Source organism: Castor canadensis, chromosome 5 (assembly GCF_047511655.1).
Source record: "Castor canadensis chromosome 5, mCasCan1.hap1v2, whole genome shotgun sequence".
NCBI lineage: Eukaryota > Metazoa > Chordata > Mammalia > Rodentia > Castoridae > Castor > Castor canadensis.
Window position 1 is genome coordinate 72,181,245 of NC_133390.1, and position 13,016 is coordinate 72,194,260.

The 13,016-nt window shown below is 41.3% G+C and overlaps 1 protein-coding gene across 24 annotated transcripts in view; it reads left to right on the top strand.

Annotated features, from left to right (window-relative positions):
* Positions 1–13,016, top strand: part of Kalrn (kalirin RhoGEF kinase) — a 660,017-nt gene that overhangs the window by 363,789 nt on the left and 283,212 nt on the right. For all 24 annotated transcript variants that reach the window (XM_074073308.1, XM_074073309.1, XM_074073319.1 and 21 more), the window contains one exon: positions 4,982–5,177. In XM_074073308.1, coding sequence (XP_073929409.1) covers positions 4,982–5,177 — 196 coding nt within the window. The remainder of the gene's footprint in view (positions 1–4,981; positions 5,178–13,016) is intronic.

The window sequence follows — 13,016 nt, forward strand, 5'->3', positions numbered from 1 at the left end:
TGTTCTATTTCATATAAGTATATGAAGTCCATACACCATATACCCTCACCTTAATCTCCTTCATTCACCCTCCCCTCTCCCTTAAGTATCACACACACACACACTGTACCTTGTTTATAGACATGTCTTTTGATGTGAAATATCTCACTTCCTATTGCCTTTTACCCTTTCTAAAAAAAAATTCTTCTAGGTCCTTGTCTGATTTCTCTTCTTGCTGTGTCTTTAGAGAAGACAATTGTTAGATTAGAAATATTGCCAAAGAATCTCTCAAAGAATCATCATATTCTAACAGAAGCCTCCAGCAGCAAGAAGGGCCTGAGCTGGCTGGGGACTGAGATGGAGCTAATTGAGCAGAAGGAGAAAGCAAAATGGGCTGATGTTTGCTGAGTGCCCTCTGGAAACCCACATCCCATCTTTCATTCATTTGGCTCAGGCCCTAGTTCAGACCTGACCGGATTCCCTCCAAATGCAGTTAAATCACCGTGTTTATCCATACTTCGGGGCCTACTTCAGGGCCTGCTTTTCATCCTCATCTCTGTACAAGCAAATTCACCCATGCCCCATGTTACGAGATAAGCCAGAGGAAAGCCTCTGGGTCTAGGGAGGTTGTGAAGCTCTCTAGGATAGAGGGTGTGCTTTGAAGGGCAGTCTTCATGGACACACTGGAGGAGGACAAGGACATTTCAGGACTCCTGGTTCAGGAAGGAGACTGATAGAGTCTAAGCTTATTCTCAGGGTCACTAGGAAACTGGCTGACTAGTTCTTGAAAGAACAGCATAAGGTATGGTTGGCTTTCTCATTATCAGTAAGGTAAAACAGGTTTGAAACAGTTTTTTTATCCTTAAGAAAAAAAAAAAGAGTTTCTATTGTATTCTAGCCTTGTACCCCAGAAAGAAGGTAGGGAGGAAGGAAGAATCCAACAAAAGAACATTCATTCAAGAAAGAGAATAATTCAAACTCCAGCCAACATTAAAAGCATATAAGTCAGACTAACTGAAGGCTATGGCCATCTATGCTTGGAGGAACAGGGAGGGTCAGACACAGAAATGGTCTGAAGAGCATGTGGACAAAGGAAGGTGGCCTTGGGAATCAGGCTGTTCTGTTGAGCAGCCCCTTGAAACTCACTTTTCCTAACAGGCTTGGGCCCTTCAACTTAACAGTGTTAGGTGATGAGGATGGAGGTAGATTGGGGGTGGGGTCGAATACACCAAAAATAGAATCCTAGATAGATTTTACATTAGTTTAGGTCCTATTCCCAAGATATCAGACCTGAGCCTCACTCTCCCAGCTCAAATACTTCAGTTTTCCTCTGCTTTCCTCACCAGGATGTTCAACACTTTCCATTTCACATATTCCTAGCCTTGGGATCCCCTCTGGGATCTTGCTGTGGCAAAAGACCTTCACATAGGTCAATTCCATGGAAGTAAAACAAAAACTAAAATTGAAAGAGGAGGGAGGCTCTTCCTTCCATGCTTGTCTTGGTTTTATTCTAAGTTTCTATGCTTAGGCAAGGAAAGGACCAGAAATTATGGTTTGGGCTATTTTCAATAGATTATCTCATAAAAAAACTTACATCCAAAATATATTAAGGACACTTACAAATCACAAAATAATAGCCCATTTGGGTACTATTAGCTCACACCTGTAGTCCTAGCTACACAGAAGGCAGAGATCAGGAGGATCACAGTTTGAAGCCAGCCCAAGAAAATAGTTCACTAGACCTATCTCAAAAATACTCAACACAGGTTAGCCTGGCCCAAAAGACCAAAAATCGTATGTTCTCCCTCATATGTGGACATTAGATCAAGGGCAAACACAACAAGGGGATTGGACTATGAGCACATGATAAAAGCGAGAGCACACAAGGGAGGGGTGAGGATAGGTAAGACACCTAAAAAACTAGCTAGCATTTGTTGCCCTTAACGCAGAGAAACTAAAGCAGATACCTTAAAGCAACTGAGGCCAATAGGAAAAGGGGAACAGGTACTAGAGAAAAGGTTAGATCAAAAAGAATTAACCTAGAAGGTAACACCCACGCACAGGAAATCAATGTGAGTCAATGCCCTGTATAGCTATCCTTATCTCAACCAGCAAAAACCCTTGTTCCTTCCTATTATTGCTTATACTCTCTCTACAACAAAATTAGAAATAAGGGCAAAATAGTTTCTGCTGGGTATTGAGTGGGGGGGAGAGGGAGGGGGCGGAGTGGGTGGTAAGGGAGGGGGTGGGAGCAGGGGGGAGAAATGAACCAAGCCTTGTATGCACAAATGAATAATAAAAGAAAAATGAAAAAAAAAAATAACACAAAATAGGGCTGGTGGAGTGGCTCAAGTGGTAGAGTGCTTGCCTAGCAAGTATGAGACCCTGAGTTCAAACTCTAGTACTGTCAAAAAGTTAAATAAAATAATAACCCTGTTTTCTAAAACTGGACAAAAGACTTGAAACTTTACAAAAGTAGGTGTACAAATGGCCAAGAAAGCATTGAAAATATGCCCTCCATCAGTAGTCAGTAGGGAAACACAATTGAAAACAGTAATCAGGTGTCACTTTATACCACCTAGTATCACTAAAATTAAATAGATGGTAATGCCAGATAATGATGAAGATGTAGAGCAATGGGAACTTTCATATATTGCTACTGGAAATATAAAACCTTATAATCTTTTGAAGAACTCTCTGACAGTTCTTATAAACATACACCTACCCCATGACCCTCCAGTTCCACTCGTGGGTATCAGTTGAAAGCACTGAAAATCTGTGCAAATAGAAAGACTTATATGAGTTCTTGCATCAGCCTTATTCATAATAGTCAGACACTGGAAGCAACCCAAAGCTGATCATCGAGAGAGTAGATAAACAAGTCATAGTACATCTGTAAAATGGAGTACATTCAGCTGTATCAAGGAATTACTCAGTGATACACACAACATGGATGGATCTTGACATAAGAGTACATACTGTACCATTTCAGTTGTGTGAAATACACGAATAGACAAAACTCCATCAATGAGGATGGAAATCAGAAAGTGATATGTAGTGAGGAGGGAAGGAACTGACTGGAATGGGGCATGAGTGGACTCCTGGGGACAATGGAAAAGGTCTGTATTTTGTCTGGGGTAATGGATACAAGGGTTATAATTTTCAAAAAAAATTCATAGAACTGAATGCTTAAAATATGTATATTGTACATAAATTATATTTCAGTATTTAAAATATAGGAATGGGAAACATTTATAAGACTATCTTAGAATCACCTGTTCATCCTATAAGTTATCTCTTATAAATTGTCAATGAAATAGCTCTCTTCTCTGTTTACCCCTTTCTGTAGTTAGAGAATGAAGTACTCTCCAAAGATGGGATTCCAACACAAACCTGTTTTGTCTGTCAACAGGCTTGTTCCCAGTGCCCCCCCACCCCCCGCCAGATCTGTCCACAATAAGTAGATAACTGGGTTTTCCTGCTGAGCTCAATGGTTCCCTGAGTTGACCTGAAAAGATGTGGGGCATAAGGTGGGAACCCCGGGCAGTAAGGGTGGCATTGCTACAGTCCCCTCAATCTCTGCCTCAAAGAAAGCTACTATACTTTCATCTGTTTCTATTTTGCTTTAAAGAAAGGTCTTACTGTTAGACAACAAATGGAATCCTGTGACCCAGCCAAGCAGCCCCTTGTGAGGGACTGCTTGACTTTGCTGTGCCAGTGTACCCAGCCCCAAAATGGAGTGTAACAGCACTTCTCTCCCTTCCCTTAATCTGGTCTTCTACTTCCCAATGTCCCCTGATTCTTCTGATGCAGCAGCATTTGGCAATATCCACTGTCAGCTGGGATGAGACCTGGCGTAATGAAAACCCCTAAACTAGGGGTATGGGATATGTACTTAGACTTATGGGCCATCTTTCAAATGTGTGACTCTGGTGAGACTGTCATTTCCACTTCTTGGAAGTTGACATTACTTGTGCTTTGCCTTCATGAGGTGTCGTGAGGGTGACACGTAACAGATCTGAAAATCTGGTTTACATATTGGGTAGAGTTATTAGCTAATTCAGTATTTCTGAGTTCCTACTCTGGATGATTTCAGAGGATGTAAGGAAAATGTAGGACTTAGTCTTTATGTGCAGAGAATAGAAAGCAGACTAGGTAAAATCACGAGTTAAGGTATAAAGCAATGAACAATTAGCTAATTCAGGGAAGGACAATGTTTTGTTCATTCTGTGCAATAGTCTTTATTAGAATTATTGCCACCTTTCAATTGATCATAATCTTCTTGAATTTCTAGAGGTATACTATACATCTATACCTGGTTTAGTCATTGCCAGAGTAATGGAGGGAGAGAAGCCTGCACAATGGAACATAGGGACTAGATGGGGGACCCCTGTATTTGATGTAACATCAGACCTTTAGCTGATTATGCAACTTTGAGCCATTCCAGTCTTCACTAGCTTTCAATTTCCATTTCTGAAATAGTCTCACTACTTAGTTTTGAGGACCTCTCCAGTTATGAGATATTTTTAGACCAACAGTTATAGGATGGTAGACAAAGTCCATGCAGTCAGTTGATGAACTGAGCTACTTCTGATATTTTGCCCCTAGTAGGGCAAACTTTAGGCAAGTCATTCCCTCTATCTGAGTGAGGGTCAGCTTCTTCTTCTATGAAGTAGACCTAGAGATTCCATGCTGCCTGCCTCACAGGGACATTGTGGTGATTGAATGGGATGAATATGCATACACTACAAACCATAATTCAGAACATAAGTGCTGCCCTTCCTTTGCTATTGATATAGATGTTGAAACACAGAGAATACTTTAAAGCCAATATACATGGGTTTGTAGCAGTGTTGCTAAGATATAGTCCAAGGTCAAATTGCTGTGAACCAGAAACTGTCTGAGCAATGAGTTAGTTAATAAGGTTTAGAGTCAGTAAACTTCAGCCTAGCAGCCTCTCTTGGACCCAGCAGGCTTGTACTGATATAGTGGTTTCTCCCAGGTGACGGCAGAACTGGATGCCTGGAATGAAGACTTGCTTCGGCAAATGAATGACTTCAACACAGAGGATCTGACCCTGGCAGAGCAGCGGCTGCAGCGCCACACAGAGCGGAAGCTAGCCATGAACAATATGACCTTTGAGGTCATCCAGCAGGGCCAGGATCTGCACCAGTATATCATGGAGGTCCAAGCCTCAGGTAGGCAGCCTCTCATTCTTCTGGCAGAAAAGATGATGGAAACAAGATACCACTTGCCACCAAGGAGCACTTCTACATTGCTTATTCACTTTATTCCTGCAGATCCAAAAATAGAAAATTTTGGCCCCGTTTTAAAGAAAAATAAACCAAAGCCATGAGAGTTGAAATAACTTCTCCGTGGTTGCCCAGTTAGGCTGTGGGAAAGATGGGAATAGAGCTAGGGTCTCCTGGTACTGTGGACAGATTGGGGTAACCAGTGATGAGAATTAGTGTGTATTAAAAAAATAGGGTGGCCTGAAGAAGCAAACCAAAACTAGTTAGACAACAATGAACTTGTACTTCAGTGTATAGCTGACTCCTATTTTCCTCCTGACCCCGACCTCCAACATACTCTCCCCTGCCCTGTCTCTACTCCCAGGTTGTCTTCTGGCCTCCAGCTCATACTTCCCAAAGTCCTCAATTGTTTTTTATCACTGGTTTGTGGGTGAATTTAAGCAGTGCTAATAAAAATTTAAGGCAAGATCACATAATTTTTTAACTTCTCAGAAAAAAATGATCAAATTGTCCAGATTTTACTTCTTTTCCTGCTCAAGATTTATTCAAAATTTATCCAACAAATGTGTGATCCCTTACTCTATGCCTACCATTCTCCAAGATGGCCTTTCATCTTAGAAGTGGAGAGAGTCAAAGTAATGTTGGAGGACAGCTGATCAAGAAGAAAAGAAGCCACTCATCTGATCACATACCACTGCAGTGCTAGAATCTAGGTCTTCTGTCACCCAGTCCAGCCCTCCTCACCCCACTGTCATCCTACCGAGGGCCTTGTGGACAGGTTCCTTGCTGTCCAGATGGAGGCAAACAAGGGCTGAGGCCATCAACTCTTTAAACCACAGTTGGGCCATGTCCCTGCTGACCACGAAGGATTGTAAAAATCATGAGATTGTCTGGGGGACTTTGGCAATCCTACTGAATTTTAGGGTACTGTATTTCTTTTGATGAGATGAGAAGTAAGTACTATACCAGCATTCAAAGGAGCTTCACTGCTAACCAAAGAGAATCTAATAATTTGGTTCACTTTTGTCAACATAATCTTTCCTTGAGTATTTGTGTGGCAAACAGGCTGCACAACACATAGTGCAGGAAGGGCCATTCACTTTGCATTCTGTCTGGGGACTTTTTAAAAAATGACAATATTCAGGTTCCATGTCCAGACATTTTGATTTAACTACTTTGCCCTTGAGACTTGGGTATCAGCAAAAAGCTCCTAAGATGGTTCAACTGTACAGCCAAGGCTGGGAGCCACTGCTTTTGATCACTTAAATTACAACAGCTGTCATCTATGAAATGACCTAAGACAGTGGCTCTCAAAGCATTATCCTTAGATCAGCAACATCAGCATCAACTGAGAACTTGCTTGAAATGTAAAATTAAGAGCATACCCTAGAGCCCATCATATCAGAATCTCTTGGGGTGAACTGCAGTCTATGCTTCCACAAGCCCCCCAGTTAATACTGATTTTCCACTGATCAAGGACCTTGCTACTCAGTCTGGTCCCTGAATCAGCAGCTCTGGCAGTGCTTGGAGCTGGTTAGAAATGCAGACTAACAAGTTTATCATAGACTCGTGAATCTCAATCTGCATGTTGTCAAAATCTCCAGGTAAACAGTATGTACATTAATGTTTGAGAAGCAGTATTCTAGCATGAGCTGTATCTTTTCAAAACTTTCTTAGGGAAAGAAGGGGGAAGAATGGTAACCCCTTCTCTGTGATGGAGAATCTCATCTGCAGAGTTTAGCCCTGCAGCTGCCTTTGTGCTACTCACTATAGCTGGCTATCCAGCTATGACTGGGAGTTAAGAGACATCAGACACAGTAGCTAGGAAGAGAGGCTAGGTAGAGGAACTATGAAAAGATGCTTGCCCCTCATCCCTCCAAGTGGATGTGTCTGCCAGGACAAGTAGCACAGACCACTAAAGTGCTGATATGATCTTGGGTAAGCCAACCTTTATCAAAGGAACCAAGTATCCATGGTAATAAAAAGGCTGTTAAGATCTGGCAGTCTCTGAGGACTGCTTGTGACTGGGGATTGGCAGTGCTTGGCGTCCACCCTAACCATGAGGGCTGAGTGGGTGAAAATACCCCCAGGCAGATGGGCTGCCCACCCCCACAGGATCCTGTTCTAGAAATGAGCTTTGTTAAAAGAGGTCTGGGTGGCCTCCTCAGCCTTCTCTGCTAAAACTGGCTGTTCCCCTACTCCTACCATAGCTAGCTGTTCAGTCTAGCAGAGCTCCTGGGACTTCAAAGGGAATGAATCCTGTGGCTATAGGAAGTTCACTCCCTGTCTACAGCCTACTCTGCAAGAAGGCATCTGTCTCACACTTAACTTGCAGCAGGGAAGAATGAATCAAGGGGAAGGAGTGGTGAAGGTAAACCCCTGGTGACCCACCTATGGCTGAGGGATGCAGGACTTCAGAGACTTAGGCAATAAATGACTTGTATACTTACAATGTCTAATGAACTGTATTTGGACTAAAGGTAAAAGAAACTGTTGTCCTAGAAAAAAGACAAATAGCAAAATTAAGACTTTTGTTGGTTTTTAGGCCTCCATGACAAATTAAGGGCCTATGCTTTGGGGGTTTTTTAGTAGTAAACACTAGGGAATTTCTATATGTTTATTTACAAGTGTGGTGAAGTTGGGAGGTGGTAGGTTTTGCGCAGAATAAATGTGTTGCCTGAATTCAAAATCCGGTACCACTACCAACAAGCACCCTGGCTTTGAACATCTTTCTTTCTCTTTAGATCTTAGTCTCTTCTTGTGTCTAGTACAGCACATGGGCCCTGATTCCCAAAGTCCCTTCCAGTTCTCACTTGCCATGATTCAGTTGCACTGTCCTCACTGGTTATACCAGGTCTTGTCTCCAGTGACAAAGAGCACAGGCCACCAAGGTACTGACATGACTTTGGGCAAGCCAAGACTATTAGACCTGACCTTAGGTATAAGACAAGACCTTGTGTTCTATGGATATGTTACTTATATGGTTTAATTAAAGCATCAAGTTCCCTCTTGATTCAACATTTAAAATAAAAAAATCTTTGGAGTAAGTGGCAATAATACTTCAAATTTACAGTGCTAATAAGTATCCAGCTCAAGCATTTGAAAACACTGTACATTCTTAAAATAAATTGTTTTGCAAGGATCTTTCTTCTTCCTCATAGAGGCTAATAACACAGATAGGAAAGGAAATCCTGGGTTGAAATCACAGACACTTACCCTGCTACCTAGGTGTCCTTGAGCATGTCCTACAATCTCTCTAAAGCAACCTCTTCCTCTGGGAAAGGGTATCCTAGGAAGATGTACCACATGGGGCCATTGGGAGAGTGCGGTGGGATCATACATGAACATGAAAAGGATTCAGTAAAGCCTGATGACTATCCATAGTAGCCCATCCTACATTCTTTTGGGGTTCCAATAGCTCTCCAACAACCTTAGGGCAGTTTCTCTATTCTCCATCCACTAGCAAAGTGGTATGTCTTACAGCAAGTACTCAGTAATAACATTTGCTTAATTAATCAAGAATGAACATTTGTGTGGATGGAACAGATGTAGGTAAAAATAATGGGCTACAAATAATTTTATTTATGTCATAGCAGGAAAGAAAGGAAAAGTCTCTGCTTTTTCAAAATGGAAGCTACTCTGGGGTTAACAAGGATGTGGGCCTGCTAGAGCTGAGAGAAGGAAATAGAGCCTTGATACAAAGCAGTGCTTCAAAACCACTACACATTTAGAATCACCTGGGAAACTTCTTTAAAAATACTAGTGTCTAGGCCTTAATCCTCAGGGAGTCTGCCTTAATTGGTTTGGAGTGGGCCCAGGTTTTTTGGTTTTTTTTTTTAACTTCCCAGGTGATTTTAAGGTACAGCCAAAGTTGAGAACATTGATCTAAAAACCTGATTTAAAAACTTCGTAATTAAGGGAGGGGGTGGGGACAGGGGGGAGAAATGACCCAAGCCTTGTATGCACATACGAATAATAAAATAATTAAAAAAAAAAACTTCGTAATTTCTGACCTGAGTGTTGTATACAGGGAATGACATAGGAAGGGAGTGGGAAGAGAGGATAAAAGATAAAAATTGATGCTTTTTATCATGCAGATGCAGATATTTAAAAAAAAGAAGCAGTTGAAATGTATTATATGTATGGGCAGCATAGCCAGGAATATCAAAATCTGACTATGGACTGACTTCTTTCCTCGAGAAAATTAAAGGCTAGAGGAGTGGTATGGCTCAGTGGCAGAGTCCCTGCCTAGCAAGTATGAGGCCCAGAGTTTGATTTCTAGTATTGCAAAAATAAAAAATGGAAATAATAAAGTGGTACGCATGACATGGAAGCCAAGGAAAGCAAAGTGACACTTGTTATTAGCTGTACTTTGAGACTAGATAAACATCAGTGCTAAGTGTTCTGAAACTGAGTGTTATAAGAAAATAATCTTTGTTCATAGGTCGTGGCCAGTATGCCATCTTGTCCAGTGGTTCACAACCTTGGCTGTGTGTTAGAATCTCTCTGAGAGCTTTAAGAATTACTAATGGTTGTGTCCAAGCCAGAGACTGCTGCTATGGATATATCTGTGGTGTGATCAATTCATGGTGATGTTCAAAAGTTCTCCAAATGAATCTAATGTGATCCAACCTTCAGAGTACTGCTCTGACAGCATTCACGCCACTACAGTGGTCTGATACACACTAAGCAAGTACATAAACACCTGCTGGTAGACTTTTATATTTACATTTTATACAAGCCATTCAATAGTCCGATCAGTAATTAACTGTAAATACTGTTGTTTCCCCAGCGGAAAGGGAAAATATATATTTTAAGGCAACTAGATGCCAAGTTCTGTATCTCATTTGGTCCTCATAACATCCCAAAGAAATTGTGAGTCCCATTTTATATTCAAGGAAGCTGAGGTTCAGGAGAGGGCAAAAAGCCCAGAGTCTTACCAGTAATAGGTTTCACAGTATAGATTTAAATCCCAGCTGTCCCTCTCCAGAGCTATCAGATACTCCCCACCTTAGTACATGGCCCCAACTTCTCCTGAAAAAAGCCTATTTATTCATTGATCCAGAATATGTTGGGTGGTATGACTCAAGCACAAGGTAGGAGCCAGAAGAGGCAGAAATAAATAGGGCAGAGATGGCCCTGGGGAGTCTGTGACAATATGGAAAAGGTCATAAGGAATCAACTTTTATGGGGTATTGGGCACAGGATGTCTTGGGGCTTATCAGCAAGAAAACTCAATACTGTTTTTTTTTTTAATACAAACTATTTCATTACAAATATATCACTTTTTTTTTTGTGGCCTTGGGTTTCAAACTCAAGCCTCATGCTTACACTCTTACCACTTGAGCCACTCCACCAGCCCGTACATCCACTTCTTGATGGAAAGAACACACATGCCTTTCCGCATTACTGAGAGCCCCTAAGGAAGATGATTAGGGGCAGCAATGATTAGATTGAGGGCAGCAATGTTAACATAAGCAAAGCCTACTTGCTGGTGATGGATGGATACTTCCAGTTGATAAGTTCTAACTGAAACTCACACCAATGTGTTTCAGAGAAGTGGAAGAGAGAGTTCTTCTAGCTGTGACTTGAATAAGCTCTCATATTCCCACCATTTACCCCATTCACAATGTGATGTGTTGTTGGGTGCTAGGGTTCAGCTTCATTCTTTGTATTTCTTGGATTCACCAACATAAAATAATATCAAGGAATATAAACAGTATCAATCAAATGGAAAGAATTGAAGGGCCTAAGTCTTGTGGCAGGCTGACAGCCTTGGTGAGGTACTAGCTGTAGAGCCTCCATTCACCTGCAGTATGGCAAAGGTGAGCTTTGCAGAAAAAGACACTTTGATGGAGCCAAGCATATTGAACACTAGAGATACATGCAGAATTAAGATGAGCTGTAATAAATCTGCACTGTGACTGAATGTGAAGAAGAAATGGATCTTTAATTACATTTCCAGAAAGTAAACATAGGGGCCAGGGGTCATCCCCCATGCTGAGCCCTGCAGATGTAGAAATGTCTCCATTTCTTCTTATTTTTATTTCAGTCAAGAAGATGCTGTACCTCATCCTTCTGGTAATTGAAAAATAGTAACTAGAGGGGGTTGGCTGCCAAAAGAACAAGCCGTTCTTTTCTGTCTCCCACAGATATTTCAGGAGCCGAGACTTGGAATTTTGAAACTCACTGAAAAAATAAGCATGAAAAGATACTGAAATTATTACCAAGTAACACCAGAAAATATTTTTCCACTCTCCCATATTGTCCTTATATAAAACACTATTTTTGCCTCCAGAATTAAATTTCCCTTAGTTTGTGCAGACTTTTCTTGTACTCCCCCAGTGGCAGCTGCAGATGTGTTGGTGGTGGCAGGAAAGAGTTTCTGATCGTGTAGGGATGTCTCCCAAAGAAGATCTGTGTTTTAGGTGGTAATATGTTGAGATTTGTGGGTTCCTTTGGGTTTGATTCCCATGGAAGTGCACAACCCTTGTGGACTTAACCCCATCTTTGGTTGGCCCCTTCCACATCTCAGACAGAACCACAGCTGTTTTGGGTCATAGGTTACAGGATGAGAAACCAGGGAAAAAATGTGAACAGATCTCAGAGGCTACAAAGTCAAGTGGTATCAGGAATCAGCAGCAATTCAGAGTTAGAATTTTTCCAAAATTAAAAATTTGAATGAGACTGAATCAGTAATAGGTAGACAGTCAGAGTCAAAAAACAGCCTAGGTCACAACTTGCATCAAGTCAGAAACAAACAGGAACCAAGAGGCATGAAGGTAAGAACACAGAAAGATGATGGTTTAAGATGGGAGCCAGGAACTAGGAAATCCATGAGGCTAGGGCTGGTGGGTCTGCATCTATTGTGTGTAGAGTGATCTGTGTAGATTGTATGTATATGACACATGCACATAATAAATATGTGTGTATGACACACATGCATTATTTCATTTAGTCCTCCCAACTAGTTGAGGAGGTAGGTAGGGATATGAGGAAAATGAAGTTTCTGAGAACTTGCCCAAGATCAACAGTCTAACTCAAGACTAGTTCCAAAGCTAATACACTTTCCATGTTATCTTTGCAAGCTAAATAAGGACTAAAATTCAGGTCACTAGCAAGCCAAAGAAGTGAGATAACTAAGGCAATCCCTTTCCTTTGTCTCTGAGTTTGTTGATGACCCTTCCTAAAGTAGAACTCCATTTGAGGAAAGCTGCTTTGGACCTGCTGGTAATAATATGTAAATAAGAGCATCAGTGTGATGAGGAGAAGCATAGTGTCTGCATTTGGGTGTTGAGAAAGGTGCACAAAAGGGAAAGGTGGAAGGTAGACAAGGAGTGGAGCCAGAGCTCTTGGCTAGCAGCTATCAACGAGGCTTCTGTTACAGGCTGGCAGTTTATTAATTTTGGGTGATACGTCCATAAACATTGGGAACAAGTGTCAGTGACTGACTATACTTACTAACTGCTTTGTATCAGTAGAACAATAAGCAAACTCCCTGTGTGGGCAAAACTTAAATGTAATGGTTTTTCTGAATTGAAAAGCATTTAGTATCCCTGCGGTATTGTTGGGGTATGTTTACCAGATGTGTTTGAAAGCTAGCATGTATTTCTAAGAATTGCTTTTTTTAGGGGACTGAAGTTATTGGCTAATAAAATCATAACTTGCCAGCTACTCTCATCATAGTGTACTTCCTATCTAATGATAAATTATATCTGACCAGTTAAAAGAGAGTGCCTTTGGAAGAAATTCTCCAGACACGGTCCTTTTGATTTGGTTTTATAA